Consider the following 16,929-nt stretch of genomic DNA (forward strand, 5'->3'; position numbering starts at 1 on the left):
TAATACAGAATTATAAGAGACTGTTATAATAGTATTTACAACCATATTGCATAGCATATCTAACTAATGTTAAAACCTGAGCTGATGGTGCTAATCTTGACCTAATTTTCTAACATTAATAAGCCTAAAATCTGCCGTAAGAAAAGAAAACAAAAGATGATCGGCAATATTGGCACAAAGGTGCACAACTTAAGAAATGGATCTAAAAAAAATCTATTATTATACCAGACAAGATCAGGCGTAAACTGATTAGCACCACCCTCTCAAACTATATACATTAGTTACCAAGAAGGTTATAATATCTGCAATACAGTATTGCAGAAAGAGGTAACCGGAAGAGATAATATTTCATAAAAACCACAAACTGTCCAAAGACAGCACAACTTGACTTCTTGAAACCCTACCTCATAACGAGCCATTTTTAGAATTATGACGAGAGCCTCCTGTGTAGAAACACTGAGATTTTGGATGTTACCTTTTTGAAATTTCGTTTGTGACAGATGAGTCCCCCATTTCATTGAATATACCAGTAAATGAATGCGACTTGGTGCTCCTGCACTACAACAGAATTATACTAGAAGAAGCATTGACTCTAGTAATAGAAACTATAAATACTGGCTTTTGAGGGTTTTTATTGCCGTATACGGAACATCATTTATTTTTGGTTTGTATTTTTTGTATTATATCTGTGTCCGTTAATTTATATCTTTAGTCATCCACTTAAAACGTAAGTTGTATTTGATAATAACCATAAATTCTATTATTTATTTATAGATCAAGATCTAGATGTATACATGCAATAAAATATTTATAAATAATTGATAACATGTTTTTAAAATTCATCCATTATGATATGTGATCATCTAAAATTAGATAGACAAGGTTATTATCCTTCAATATTTCACATGTGCTCACCAGCACATGTGATCCCGCATTTTAGATCCGTAAAATAATAATAGATGTATAAGACCAACGTTTTAAATTAATCAATGATTGTTTAAAAAGAAAATATTAAGCCTTAAGAAGTTTTTAAACTAACATTTTTGTTTAAAGTATCAATGACTCTACCTCGTTCAGTGGACTCAGAATCGAAAAGACTGGAATCTGGCGAGACGGGCGTTTATATACCTGACCCAGAATTCCTTGGTCACGTGAAGGTATGGTGTATAAGGAGAGTCATTTTTGCCAAGTAAAGAGTTTAACCTTGATTCGGTTAAACTGAATATTATATAAATTGATTTTGGTATCATGGGGAACATTCAATATCAGAGTAACAAAATTCTGCCTAAGACTGTGTAAGGGGCCATGAGGGGTTTTGCACTTTCCATTTCCCCTCGTGCAAAAACGCATTCAAACTGAGTCTAATATTATTTCTGCTTGCCAATCATTGCTTTTCTAGGACCTTCTTATAAATTTTATTAGGGAAATGTGTTGTAAGATATTGGCCACACTTAGCTCAACTAAATTAAATCATGGGCGTAGGAGCGAGTTTAACTTTGGGGGGGGGGGGGGGGGGGCGACCGGCGGTTTGTGTGTGTGGTGGGGGGGGGGGGTAGCGGCAAGGTATCCTCGGTGCATTATTCGTGACAAAAACTCAAAGCCTTGTACAGGGATTAATTGGGCCATAGGCCCCTCAAACCTTTATGTTTTAGCAATCATTGAGTTATTCTGATGATACACATACGAGGCACTGAACTGTCTTAATCAGTCATATTATGTATTGTTCTTATCAAGTGTGTCATTTTTTTACATTCTTCTGTTGAAGCCCTGGACATACAATCAATTAGCACTGCATTTGTCTAATTGTGGTATAAAGTTGTGGAAATATCATTTCCCTTGAATGAACAATGAAAAACAAAAAAAATACATAACGTTTACATGCGTAAACAGGCTTAATAGTTAGGCCTACATTGATTTTGCAGACGCTCAAACCGAAACTGTAGTGATTGCGCTCAATGATATATTATTTTTATAAAATGTAAGCAATTCTTGGCGTGGCGCGTACAGATTTCAGTACTCGCACTACGGAAACAGACATTTTTAGTCAGAATACAAGGGGAGGCCAAATGCAAATCAGAAATTGGGTTAAAAAGAATTATATGATGCTAAGAAAATGTTATATTAGACTGCAATTTATATCTCTTTTCCAAAATATTCGGGGGCCAAACTATACTTTGCCCTCCCCCTCTCCTAGCTTTGGGGGGGGGGGGGGGGGCTGGCCCCCGCTGCCCCCCCCCCCGCTCCTACGCCTATGTAAATGCAATAAGGTATTATTTTTTTCTGTAATTTTGTAAGTGTTGTGTTAATCAATGTTTGTTGTTTAGTATTGAAATATAAGACTATTATTGTGTCTGTTTTATAATTTGCAATAACAAAAAATATCGATACTGGATTTAAAACTTGTAATAGCTTGCTACCCAATAGAACAAATCAGAGTTGTTAACTGGAAGGAATTGCAAATCATCGTCTACTTCCAGACTGCTGTGCCAGTGCATAGTGACAAGTATTTTACCACTGGTGTAAACTGACATTAATACCCTAATCAATATTACACACATAACTTGTCATCTATACGGTAAATAACGTATCTAATTACCCCGTAACTAGAATCGTTTCTTCCTCAATTCCTGAATATGTTATATTTATGTATGCATATTGCATGTTTAAATTCTGTATTCATCACTGCGGCAGTAATTCGGCAAACAGCTGTTTGTGATTACGTTTGGTGTTCTCCTTGGCTGCCTAAAGGGTTCATGATTTGATGATCATTGACACGTTGAGCAGCTATTTAGACAGAGAAGAGTCTTGTTTAAACACATATGAGGTTTAGCATTATTGTCAAAGTACAGCTGCGAGATATTGTTTATACCTTTATCGGTCGTTGAATGCTCTAGATGATAGTATATGTGAACTGAGCATCATAGCCTAATTTATCAGCTGCAGCTTAATAAGAAAGACATAGACTGAGCATCCGTGCGATAGAACTGGTACGTATGTTGTTGATTCAAAGACATCGTCTGACGGGAACTTCAACAAGAAGACCAGTAAAGTATAATAATTCCAGCCTATTGAATGTTAAGCTGAACATCATTAGTTGTGTGCTGTTATATAGTTATTGGGCTCATAATTTAAATCCTTTGAAAAGCATTGCTGTACAATTTATTGACACGAGGTAGCCGGAGGAAAAATTTATATATGATATTCGATATATAGATCTCACCAGCATCGTGCAGATTTAACATAAAAGAGCCCATTCCATTGCTCAAAATATAAACGACGTTGGCACATCTCTGTGTCATACATCTCATATCTTGACACTGGATCATCAATGACATCTACATATTTAAACTTTTAATAGATCGCAGAGGAGTTAGGCCCTAATAAGCGAGAATGACCAAGAACTTTGAACATTCCACCTGAAACTGATTAAATACGGTTTAGTATTTTGTATATGAATTTCCCTCTAACCTTCAATTTTGGTATACATGTAGTTCTCATAGCATGGCGAAATACGCCGTAATAACGCCTCATGACGGAAGATTTGCTTTGTCTGTGGTGCATATATTGCGCATGTGAACAGCGCCAGAATGTTGTCGACTCTAGTAATGGTATGCGCAAATACGTGATTATGCCAAAGTGTGTGGAAAGACACTGTTTGTAGATCTGGTCCGAGGGTAACTGTTTTGGCAGTAACTATCAGAGTAGTGTCAATTTCTTTTTCATTCTTAAAGGACATTGAACACTGTTTTAATTATTAGACATATATCATCATACTTAAAAGCGTCAGGCCCTTTAATCCATATCTAAATAGTATCTTACATTTGCCTCTTGTATAATATCTTTAATTTTTATTACGCCTGTTATTATGTCTTAGGTCCGAACAATATCCGGTTGACATTAGTTAAGAGTAAGAGCATTCTACACGAAAAAAATTGTGTTGTCACCCAAAATACATTCATTTTTTCCACTTATAAAAGGAATGGACAGGTTGTGCACTGTTTGATTAACATGACATATTATATGACAGACATAGCACAGTTAAGTACAAGTGTTAGGACGGTTCATCACAAAGCGGTCTAAACCACAAAACCACCTTCATTTACAAAATATTCTTTGTGAAAACCGTTCTGTGTGGTGTTCGTTGTACTCTTTTGTCTGGTGTCCCAAACACATTCCCTTTTAATAATCACATACTGCTGCACTCTGCTGGTACTGATGATAAACCCGGACAAAAGCTGAGGTTTTTTACCTGTAAGATTTTTATTTCTGCAAATTGTTATCAATGGTTGGTATCAAAATAAAGCTTAACATTTGCTGAAAACTTTACATAATTCAAATTTATATTTAGTAAGCAAACTCACATGAAGTGAGGCCCTGAAAGGGGTACGTAAAATGGGTACCGTACGAACGTTGGCTGATGATAAATTCGACCACTTTGTCATTTACAAAATTTTCCTCATAGTATTATTTTGAAACTTTCCCAAAAATGTTGCAACAGTCATTCCGGATCAAATAATGAAAAGTGACCCAATGTCAGGCCTTCACGTGTTGACAGCGAGCATGCGTAAAAATGCACCCCTCTTCCCCAGTAATTTTGGATAAATATTTTGTTATTCAGATAAATGTAAGTCATTTATTTATACAGAATATTTACCAATTTTGTTTTTGTTTACACCAGTTGTTGTTGTAAGTGGTTGCTATTAGATGGAGTGTTTAATTATATAAATAACCGATTGCAATTGAATAATTCTAAGGTGGTCGACTTTATCATCTGTCCGGGTTTATCATCAGAACCAGTACTATACGTAAGATTTAGCATTTATTGTAGTGATAATACTGAGAAATATGATCTGTTAGCACAATTACATTTTTTTCAGCGGGAATATATTGATATCTGTTTAGAAAAAAAAAACAAATATTATTTTATTCCAGGGATTTTATTTAATCAATTGACCTAATGAAATCAAATATCAGTTAATATACATTTTGGTATAAAGTATCTGACACAGTTCTCACTCTGCCCACAGCTCCTGGATATGCTCCACCGTAGGCCGTACCACCTACAATCGGTGATCCGCCGTAAGCCGTACCACCAACGTATGGTTGTCTATACATGGTCCGGATACCCCCTGAATAGTATGGATCTACATACCCGTCGCCGGGATATGTAGTTGCCGGGTATGCAACAGGAACCACGGGTTGTGGGTAGGCAGCAGGGTATGCAAATCCTCCACCAGAAAATCCACGAGTTACTCCCCTTGTAATAGCACCTGCTAGCAAGCCTGCACCAGCAATTCCTAAGACGGTCCCTGTAAATATTATTCTTCATCACTATATGATAGAAAACAACAAAATTTGTCGGACATGATCGCTCACCTATTCAAAAGGTTTGCTTAATGGATACAACATTGACAAAACAAGTACAAAGGGGGCAACACATTTGCTTAGTCGTAAGAAAGAGTCATAGAGTTTCCTCATATGATTGTACTTAATGAGATGCCAGCTTACTAACAAAATTTAAATTTAAATTTGCTCGGAAGAAAGGTCATAACTTAATATAAAGGCCAGACAATAATACGGAACCTATTTTTTTTTTGAATGTCGGATCATTGCAGTAAAACGGGTGTGAAGATTTAATCCATGGATACAAAACCTTAACAAAACTGCAAAGTCGTAAAGGGCATAACCAGCTTATAAACAAAAAATTTTACAAAACATTGACTATGTCAAAAGGGGCAAAATAAGGATATGGAACGGCATGTACATTGCATGTCAGATTATTACAGTTATAAAGTATGTGGAGTTTCAATCTAGTTCTACTAGTTGTTATCGAGATATGAGCTTACATACAAAAAAAGAATAGAGCTTTTTATAAAAAAAAATATATAGTTATGGAACCTGTGCATTGCATGTCATTTCATCACAGTAAAAAGTGTATTACTGAGATACAAGATTACACAAAAATTCATAATCAGAAACAAGACGAAAAAAGAGGCACAACACTGATTGTGAGTATGAATAGCAAACAAGTGAGTGAAGTTTCAACCCATTCCCACAAGTAGTTTTTCAATTACGAGCTTAGCCAATCGCGAGCTCAACCTGTTCTTCGAATAGTCCAGCTAGAATGAATTGCATTGGCTTTAAGAAGTCACCATGCTCGTTTTGCACCTATTTTAATATATGTCATCCTTTCATATAAAAAGACTACATCTTCCTTAAATAATTTATTGTTTAATAAAATATTTGCAAAAGTAAGTTTGTTTTCTAATATTCCGTGATTGTGTAGATGGTTACTGTATATGATGTGCATTGAGTTAAAATTAACAATAATAGGAATAATGTTCGGGTTACCCAGCCCGCTCAATACTCCTCCGCCGCCACGCCTACTATAATCGTCATGGTGATGGTGATGATGACGGCCATAGCTCTGGCTACAACATGGCCCATACAGACTGTGAACAATCAATAATATCAGGATTGCCGCAAGTCGCTTCCTGTTCATAACTGCAGCGGTCGAAAGTCGTCTGCAATAAAGAATAAACACATGTGTGCGCTTGTAATATTGGACCATATTTATATGTTGGCATTTGGAGATAAATTCCCTTTATTCCCCTATTGAATATGTAATAAATATGATATTGCATACTTTGTGTCTACAATCGATGGGAATATTTATACGATTAATTTTGTAAACGTAATTTTCCTTATAGATTTATAACTTGAAAACAACATTTTGAATAACATACTGAAAAAAAAATATAATGATAAATCGCTACTTGAACAATTTTTATTTTAACATGTAAAATACTAGTGCATAAAAGTCATTCTTAACATCAAATAATATTTTAAATACCTCGAAAAAATGTTATCAGTACTCCCGTAGAATACAAATTACTATCTACTAACTTAACATTCAACAAATGTACGTTTTATGACGTACTGACTTTGAAAAAAATCGTCGAAACGAATGTAAATAAATAATTGCTTCTATGGTCATTTGGAGGTAAAATTACTTACCGATTAGTAAATTTGTTTTATTTCATATCTTGTAGAAGAACCTTCTTCTTGGACTATGGAACGTGGTAACCATGAACTTTGGTTGAAACAATTGTTTGTACTGCTTTAAATTCCCCCAACATTTTGTGCTATAACTTGTACTGGTGTAGAGATCGGTCGTATCGTAGCGTAAGAAAAAAATGATAATGGTCGATTTTATGGACAGTCGTCTTGAAATAATCAAATGGCTCTTGCAAGGTTGTTCGTTTGTTGATTATAACATTTTTTTTTTCAACAGCATAATTAAATTCAGGACAGTTGACTTTTCCAAACCTGAGATCCGCTAGGATACAAGTTCGCAGTATAAATTATTATTATAAGTAGATAGAATTTATATAACTACCACAATATACCAGACCGATTACGGCAAAGCGCCTAGCAGTACAAACGATTAGAACAAGTTGTACAAGCTGTGCAAGCTGAATTGTGACACATGAAAACAGAGATTTGGGTATATATGCAAATGTTGAAACCAGTGCGAATGTGTAGTACAATTAGAGTGTGCATATAAAGCAGTATCGAAACTAATCTTATTGGATTAGTGGACTTGCTATGGCATGTGCGCGTTCGTTTGTACTGCTAAGCGCTTTGCCGTAATTGGTCTGGTATATGATGGTGGTGATTTAGTTCGTATAAATTCTATCTGGATCTACGTATTGTACTATTTATTTGAACTGTAAAAACATGTTTCTGACTTTCATGTTAATCTTATAGAGGTGTGAACAGAATATAAGGAAAGCCGGGAACAAGCTGTGACAGGTCAAATAAATAGTACAATATAATAATAATAATTTATAATGCGAACTTGATTCCTAGCGGATCTCACGTACGAGAAAGCCAACTGTTCTGAATTTAATTATATCCCTTAATGCAAACTATCTCTATATATTCAGTGTATCCTCGAGATCCAGTTAGCTTTCAGAGAGAGAAAATATAGCTTCTTTGGTCCCAATCAGTTAAAAAGACTGAAATGTCACTGTTGATTTGTTAGACATGAAAACAATATTTGAGTATATATGCAAATACTGAACCAGTACGAATGTGTAGTAAAATTCGAATGTGTATATAAAGCAGCATCGAAACTAATCTCATTGGGATGAGCGGACGCAGTGGTCCAGTGGTAACACTGTGACTACGAAACCAGGGATCGTGAGTTCGAGTCCCCGAAACCAGGGATCGTGAGTTCGAGTCCCCGCTCCTCCAAAGAGTCTAAAATAAGAGTCTCGTGTATGGGTGCTTTACGCCTGGCACGCTTAAGAACCAAGGAAGCTTCTGGAATTGGAGCGTCTTCTGTATCTTGCACTATCCTCCTATTAAAATTACTAATAGTCTTCTGGAGGAGTCGCCTATATTTGTTACCGATGGCGACTATAAATAAGCTACAAACAAACAATCTCATTGGGTTAGTGGACTTGCTGTGGCATGCGCGCTCGTATTGTACTGCTATGCACTTTGCCCTAATTGGTCTGGTATATTGAGAGGGAGGGTGGGGTGCTATTTAGTTTATCTACTCATAATATGAATATATACAGCTGAACTAGCAATATTAACATGCTTTATTCAAGTAGCACACGAAGTAGGGGTGGGTGACAACTAGTCATCACGGAGAACATACGCATTGTCTTGGATTCAAAATATGGAACGCCACACCTGTCTTATGTCAGGACATTTCATGTTATCATGTCAGAGCAAGATGTTGACTTGTCAAAACAGTGCTCAATGTTATCTTGTCGAAGCAACGTCTTATTATGTTAAAAAGCTATGTTATCATGTCAAGTTGTGATGTTAACTTGTCTAAATAGTGTCTTATCATGTTAACTAGTCATGTAATCATGTCTAAGTATCTTGTTTGTAGTGAGGTATTATGTTAAAAAGCTATGAATTCTTGTAAAGAATCGTTAGATTTTGTCTACCGAGTGTGCTATTATGTTATCTTGTCAAAAAGTTGCTTTCATTTGTAAAAACAGTGTCTTCTCATGTTAAAATGCTATGTTATCATGTCAAAGAGTGATGTAAACTTGTCAAAACAGTGTTTTTTATGTACCACGCTCAGACATGATAACATGAAATGTCCCAACACAAGACAGCTTCTGCGTTCCACATTAAAACCTATCAGCTGTCTATTGTTCTAGATGTAACTTGTGAGATACATTTTACTATTTAAATAATTATACTGTTGTAACAGGTGAAGGGGTTATTGCAATACACTGTTGTAATAGCTGAAAGGTTTATTACAATATACTGTTGTAACGGCTGAAAGGTTTTAATATTACAATATACTGATGTAACGGCTGAAAGGTATACTGTTCGTCCTCTAAATGCAAAAATGTACCAGGTGCTGATAATTAAAGAAAGTTATGGTACCTTTTTGCATTTAATGGGTGTGTTGTAAGCGGTCAAGAGGTTATTACACTATGCTGCTGTAACAGGTGAAAGGGTTATTACAATATACCGTTGTAGCAGGTGAAAACTTTATTACAATACAAGTATACTGTTGTTACAGGTGAAAGTGTCATTACAATATACTGTTGTAACAGGTGAAAGTGTTATTACAATATACTGTTGTATGAGGTAAAATGGTTATTACAACATACTGTCTGTTGTAAACAGAATAAAGGCTGCTGCAATAGACTATTGTAACAGGTAAAAGGGTAATTACAGTGTACTGTTGTAACACGTGAAAGGGCTGTTGCAACAGACTGTTGCAATAGGTGAAAAGGCTGTTACAATATAGTATTGTAAAAGGTTTAAGGGTTATTGTAATAAACTTTTGTAAAAGGTAAAATGGCTATTGCAATACACTTTTGTAACAAGTAAAATGGCTACTGCAATACACTATTGTAAAAAGTATAAGGGCTATTGCAATAGACTGTTGTAACATGTAACAGGGTTATTGCAGTTTACTGTAGTTACCGCTGAAAGGGCTATTGCAATACAATTTAGTTTCAGGGCTACTACAATAGACTGTTGTAACAAGTATAAGGGCTATTGCAATAGGCTTTTGTTAAAGGCGAAAGGGCTATTGCAATGGACTGTTGCCATAGGTAAAAGGGCTATTGCAATAGACTGTTGTTATAGGTAAAAGGGCTATAGCAATGGACTGTTGTTATAGGTAAAAGGGCTATTGCAATGGATTGTTGTTATAGGTAAAAGGACTATTGCAATAGACTGTTGTTGTAGGTAAAAGGGCTATTGCAATGGACTGTTGTTATAGGTAAAAGGGCTATTGCTATGGATTGTTGTTATAGGTAAAAGGGCTATTGTAATAGACTGTTGTTATAGGCAAAAGGGCTATTGCAATGGACGGCTGTTATAGGTAAAATGGCTAGCTATTGCAACACACTGTTGTAACAGGTAAAAGGACTATTGTAATACACTTTTGTAAAAGGCAAAATGGCTATTGCAATAGACTGTTGTAATAAGTAAAAGGGCTATTGCAATACATTGTTGTAAAAGGCAAAAGAGCTGTTGCAATAGACTGTTGTAACAGGTAAAATGGCAATTGCAATACACTGTTGTAACAGGTAAAAGGGCTATTGCAATACACTGTTGTAAAAGGCAAAAGGGCTATTGTAATACAATGTTGTTACCGGTGAAAGGGCTATCGCAATACACTATTGTAAAAAGTATAAGGGCTTCTGCATTAGGCTGTTGCAAAATGTAAAAGGGCTATTGCAATACCCTATCAATAATGCTGATAGGACTACAGATATTGTTAAATGGACAGTGGCAACACTGCTGATATTGAAGCTTAAGTAGTATTCTTACATGTACAAATAATGCATTTGCAATATGTACGTTCATACATTTTTACATTTAACGCTCAGCACTTTTGTAAGAAACTTACGGAAATGGGTCAGCTTGTATTTGGTTCCGTACAAAGAGTCAATTTAGTATGGCAGTCGGACATTGTGCATGTACAGAAAAAAAGAAGATTCACAAAAGTAAATTTGTGCAGACTGTCGAACGCATTGATATTGGAGAGAAGTGCTGTTTATTGTACTCTTTTCTATTTCTAACCGCACACGAGAAGGAAAAGTGAATTTGTTGAAAAAAAAATATGTTCATTTCTTTTGGCCTTAACATTTTACCATCTGGTTAATGAGACAGTCCATGATTATTCAATTCTTAACAGATCGACAAGAAGATCAGTGAAAAGGTTTCTTTGTTCGTTAGTGCAATATATAACCTGGACCCTCCTTAGCCTAGTGGGTCAGGTCGCCGACTACTTTGCGGTGGGTAATGACTTTGCCAGGACTGGTGGCGCCTTATTTCATGTTAGAAAACAACACAGCTGGCTCGCTAAGGTGGACAAGTTCTAGCCAGGTATCTGCACGTGTCAGAAATAATGCCCGAAGGGGCACCTGTGTTTCTGATCTTAACTGTAAGTGCGACTTAAAGCCCAACAACAACTTATTTCACCTCCCTCTTGTCTTAAAAGTGGCACATATACTTTTATGATAAACAATTAGAACCGACTTTCTGCGTAGCAAAAAAAATTGATGGTAATGTGGTTTAATTTGATTAATCGCTTGTTTTTGTGTCATTTATCTTACGAAGTTCAATGTACAGAGAGGCGGTGAGGACTGACGGATTAAACATTATGCTATACAATGGATCGTTTGTATCTTTATGAGAAGATATTATGTAATTTACGAAGAGAACGTGGATATTTTAATCGTTTTTACACGTGTACAAAAGGCAAAACATGTGCGTATAATACGTCGGTCAGATAAAATCCTTGCAACCGATTTTTAATGAAGTGGACAGCCCAACTCCCATCCACCGTCTTTAATTCATGGCGGACAAATCCCCTACTGTGGTTTGAAAAGACTCAAATTGTTACAAAGAAAGTTTTTGTACGCCTTGAAGTTTTAGCACGAGGGTTTAGTTCGTCCTGAAATTTGAACGCGAGGCAATCTACATTATTAGTATCTGTAAAACTCTTTGCCCCCTTATAGGCAGAACAGAATGAAAGCTGTAGGTTATATAGCAGTAATTCGGTCAAAATTAGTCCCTAATAAATAGATCCTAATTTTTCCATTTTTCGCGCATTTGCGCGTAAACCGGGGTCCAAGTTGAAATTATTTCACTCGTGGAATGTATTTTACATAAAATAAGACACTTTTCATGCTTATATCCGCGTGTTTTCGAGGTGATTATTCTGCGGACCGCTTTCTGAAATGCGGCAAGATGAGGGTACCCGACTTCAGCTGACTTACATTTCACTGCATACTATTCAACACCCCTTTTTCTTTTCGTTTTCTTGAAGCAAATGTATGGTTATCTTGTGGAAAATAGGTCTACGACCGAGTTAAAATTGATATGAAGTAGAGCTGAATTTTATATGAAACAAAGAACAATTTCTTTTACTGGTATATAGCCTTTAGAATGCAATAGAAACAAACAGCATGCGCAACTAATCAACAACTTTAAATGGTTTCTTTTTACAATTTATATTACTAATTAATATTTTACCATGGCAATGATAACACTAACCAAATTTTCTGAGACAAATGAGGTCCTTAATTTGAATTCATTCAACCAAGAGTTCTCTTTCGTGTACCTTTGATGAGAAGAATGTTTTGTGTGTAGTTTCAGTCGTTACTGAGATTCAGCTTGATGGTTAGTTGCAAAGAGCAGTAATTTGTATAACAATCAAGCAAGAGTTACCTAACTTGATTATTTCAGTATGTTTAATGACTGGGAAGCATTGTGATTAGTTTCTGTTATTCCTGACATACATTTTGAAAGTAAGTTGCGCGCAAAATTTTAACCAAATTTTCATTTCGAAATCACAGTTTAATTTGAGAAGATACAGAGAAGTCGAGAAACGTGCAGTAAAAATTTGTAAGAAACACTATTAAAAAATAGCTCAAACGACCTGGACCTTTGGGTAACCTGACCCTTAACCAAAAGATGTCTGCCTTTTACCAAGACCAATCCTTGTGTTAGGCAGTAGTTAAGAAGAAAAAATTAAATTTAGAATTGAACCAATACCATTACAATATCTGTCTCAAGAATGACCTTGACCTTTGGGATACATAACCAAGGTGGGTTGGTGGGTAGGAATAGTGCCAATTGTTTCTGACAAAACTGTTTTTAAATTATCTTCATAATAAATACAGGTAGATAATGTGTATGTGTGTGCTGGGGCTGGGAGAGGTGGATTTAGACGTTAGGGGAATGATGTGATATGACAATATCAAACAAGAAGATTTTTGAAGTTTCCACTACATCGGAAAAGGGAAAACGACCACATTCCCTGGCGACCATGGTGTTTGATGAAACAGAATAATTGTACAATCTTCGTGAAGGGCTACCAAAGAAATATTTGTGTATTTTTTCTTAAGTTGGACTGCTGTTTCTGACTATACATATAGCAGTGCTAGCTCTGGCCACTTTGAAATTATAGCCATCAGATTTTCAGGAATAAAAATAATAGTCAAAGCCTGCGCGTGAAAGCTATATAATATAGGGAAAAAATGACCACGCCCACTGGCAGCCGTGTGTTTTTGACAAATAAATAATTGAACAATATTGGTAGAGGATCACACAAGGACCATTTGTGTGAAATTATTTTAAAATTGAGACTGCAGTTTCATAAAAGAAGACTTAAAGTTTCCACTAAATACATATTGGAAAAAGTGACCACGTCCTCTGGTGGTCATGTTTTTGACGAATTGGAGTAATTTGAAAAATCTTGGTAGGTCACACAAGGAGCATTTGTGTGAAATTATTTTAAAATCAGGGAACCAGTTTCATACAAGATTTTTTAAAGATTCCACTTAATACATATAGGAACAAGAGCTCCGCCAAGTGAAGCAAAATACACCCTAAGGGTTATATCAGAGGAGGACGGGAGCAAAATTTAAAGAACTCGTCTTTTGAAGCCCAAAGGACAGGAACAACAAAAGGAAGGAATTCAAAAAAAAAAAATTGTAAGTCCACAGAAAAAAAATCTTTACCAGGTACAGATATGTCAAAATACACATAAAAATGGAGGTACCATCCTTTAAAGAACTATAAAATACATTTATTTTTATAGCTCTTTGCATACATGTTGTACCACTGAAAAGTAGTCTCGGTTTTTCCATACTGCCAATAATAAAAAAAAATTACAAATAAGCTATTTATAGTAGCATAAAAGGGAAATAATTCAATCAAAAATGTTGGAAGTGAACAAAAAAGGGATCTGCCAAATAAAAACATGAAACGAAGTGATATGAACTTTGACCCCTAAATGCGACCTTGACCTTGAAACGAGCCATCCGAAACATGCGCTCTGCACGTCAACTCGATGTGGTGAACATTTGTGCCAAGTTTCTTTAAAATCCTTCAAGCAGTTCAATAGTTACAGAGTGGATACGAAACAAAGTCATATGACTTTTGATCCCTAAATGTGACCTTGACCTTGAAGCGAGCCATCCGAAACATGCGCTCTGCACGTCATCTCGATGTGGAGAACATCTGTGTCAAGTTTGTTTGAAATCCTTCAATGGGTCCAAGAGTTACAGAGCAGACACAAAATTGCCAACGGACAGACGGACACCAGCGTCATAACATAATACGTCCCTTTGGGTGTATAAAAAGTGACCATGCCCTCTAGCGGCCTTGTTTTATTGACAAATCAGAACAATTTGAACAATCTTGATAGAGGGTTATATAAGGACCATTTATGCGAAATTATTTCAAAATCAGACCAGTGGTTTAGGAGGAGATGTTGATGTTGTTTGAAAATGTTTCAATTTTTAGCTCTGGCGGCCCCTATATGCAACCAAGTGGAACCATTTTGAAAGTTGACCCCGCAAGGAACAGCCAAGCTAAGTTTTATCAAATTCAACCAATTTCAGATGTTGTTTGAAGGAAGATGTGGATGATGGGCGTCCTGAAAATAGACAGTAAGCGATCACAATACCTCACCCGAAACACTTCATGCTCAGGTGAGCTAAAAATCAGTGGACACGTCTGTGAAACAAGAGGGACATAATGACCCTAGATCGCTTACCTGAGTAATATGAGCCACATGTATCAAATGTCAAACTGATGCTAAAATATTAAGGAAGTAGGTCAGTAGGTCATATTCATGGTCACTGAAAGTCAGTTTTAAGATCAGTGTGCAAGGCTGTATCTTAAAAAGACAAGTAAGTAGGTCGGGTGGAGCCTCTTTTCACCCCAGGGGCATAATTTAAACAATCTTGTTAGAAATCAACTAGGCAATCATACATACCAAATATCAAAGGCCTAGTCCTTGAACTTTCAGACAAGAAGATTTTTAAAAAAAAATTCTATACAAGTCTATGTAAAACTTGGGACACCCTGGGTGGGGCCTCTTTTCAACTATGGGGCATGATTTGAATAATCTTGGTAGAGGACCACTATGCATTGCAACATACCAAATATCAAAAGCCTAGGCCTTCCAGTTTCAGACAAGAAGATTTTTAAAGTTTTTCCTATATAAGTATATGTAAAACTATGGACCCCCAGGGAAGGGCCTCTTTTCACCCCAGGTTAATAATTTGAACAATCTTGGTAGAGGACCATTAGGCAATGCTACATAAAAAACATCAAAGGTTTAGGTCTTGTGGTTTCAGACAAGATTTTTAAAGTTTTTTCCTATCATGTGACCCGGGCCTGGGCGGGGCAATATTTGACCCTAGGGGGATAAATTTAAACAAACTTGGTAAAGGACCAATAGATGATGCTACATACCAAATATCAAAGCCCTAGGCCCTGCAGTTTTGGACAAGAAGATTTTCAAAGTTTTTCCCTATACAAGTCTGTATTAACCATGTGACCCCTGGGGCAGGGCCATATTTAAACCTCGGGGGATACTTTGAACAAACTTGGTAGAGGACTATTTGATGATAATACATACCAAATATCAAAGCCCTAGGCCCTGTGGTTTTGGACAAGAAGGTTTTCAAAGTTTTTCCCAATTTAAGTCTATATAAACCATGTGACCTCCAGGGCGGGGCCATATTTAAACCTAGGGGGATAATTTGAAAATTTTTAGTAGAGGACCACTAGATCATGTTATGTACAAAATATCAAAGCCCTAAGCCTTGTGGTTTTGGACAAGAAGACTTTCAAAGTTTTTCCTATATAAGTCTATGTAAACCATATGATCCTTGAGGGCGGGGCCATATTTGACCCTAAGGGGATAATTTGAACTAATTTAGGAGAGGACCATTAGATGATGCCATATACCAAATATCAAAGCCCTAGGCCCTGTGGTTTTGGACAAGAAGATTTTCAAAGTTCTTCCCAATTTAAGTCTATATAAACCATGTGACCCCAAGGGCGGGGCCATATTTAAACCTAGGGTGATAATTTGAAAAATTTTAGTAGAGGACCACTAGATGATGTTATGTACAAAATATCAAAGCCCTAAGCCCTGTGGTTTTGGACAAGAAGACTTTCAAAGTTTTTCCTATATAAGTCTATGTAAACCATATGATCCCCGAGGGCGGGGCCATATTTGACCCTAGGGGGATAATTTGAACTAATTTAGTAGAGGACCATTAGATGATGCCATATACCAAATATCAAAGCCCTAGCTACTGTGGTTTTGGACAAGAAGATTTTTAAAGTTTTTCCTTTCGGTTGCCATGGCAACCAGTTCTGCATGGATTTCAATTCTTTGGGCAAATTTGATAGGGGGGTATCCAAGGATCATTTCTGTGAAGTTTAATGTAGATCTGCAGAGTGGTTTTGAAGATTTTTGAAATTTACAATATAGCCATATAGGGAAAATAAGCCCCGCCCCCTGGCGGCCATGTTTTTTACCAAAACAGAATGGCTTAGGCAATTTTGGTAGAGGGTCACCTAGAGATCATTTCTACAAATCATTTTTGAAATCCGGCTAACAGT

The 16,929-nt window shown here is 36.3% G+C and overlaps 1 protein-coding gene across 1 annotated transcript; it reads right to left on the minus strand.

The window, feature by feature from the left end:
* Window positions 1-4,918: 4,918 nt before the first annotated feature.
* Window positions 4,919-6,933, minus strand: LOC123548080 (uncharacterized). Its single transcript, XM_045335316.2, has 3 exons — window positions 6,854-6,933; window positions 6,352-6,524; window positions 4,919-5,309 (listed from the first exon to the last, which is right to left on the minus strand). Exons 2-3 carry the CDS (start codon window positions 6,500-6,502, stop codon window positions 4,975-4,977), a joined length of 486 nt encoding a protein of 161 aa, XP_045191251.2. The 5' UTR covers window positions 6,503-6,524; window positions 6,854-6,933; the 3' UTR covers window positions 4,919-4,974.
* Between the last annotated feature and the right edge of the window lie 9,996 nt (window positions 6,934-16,929).

The sequence above is a fragment of the Mercenaria mercenaria genome, chromosome 9 (genome assembly GCF_021730395.1).
Source record: "Mercenaria mercenaria strain notata chromosome 9, MADL_Memer_1, whole genome shotgun sequence".
Taxonomy (NCBI): domain Eukaryota; kingdom Metazoa; phylum Mollusca; class Bivalvia; order Venerida; family Veneridae; genus Mercenaria; species Mercenaria mercenaria.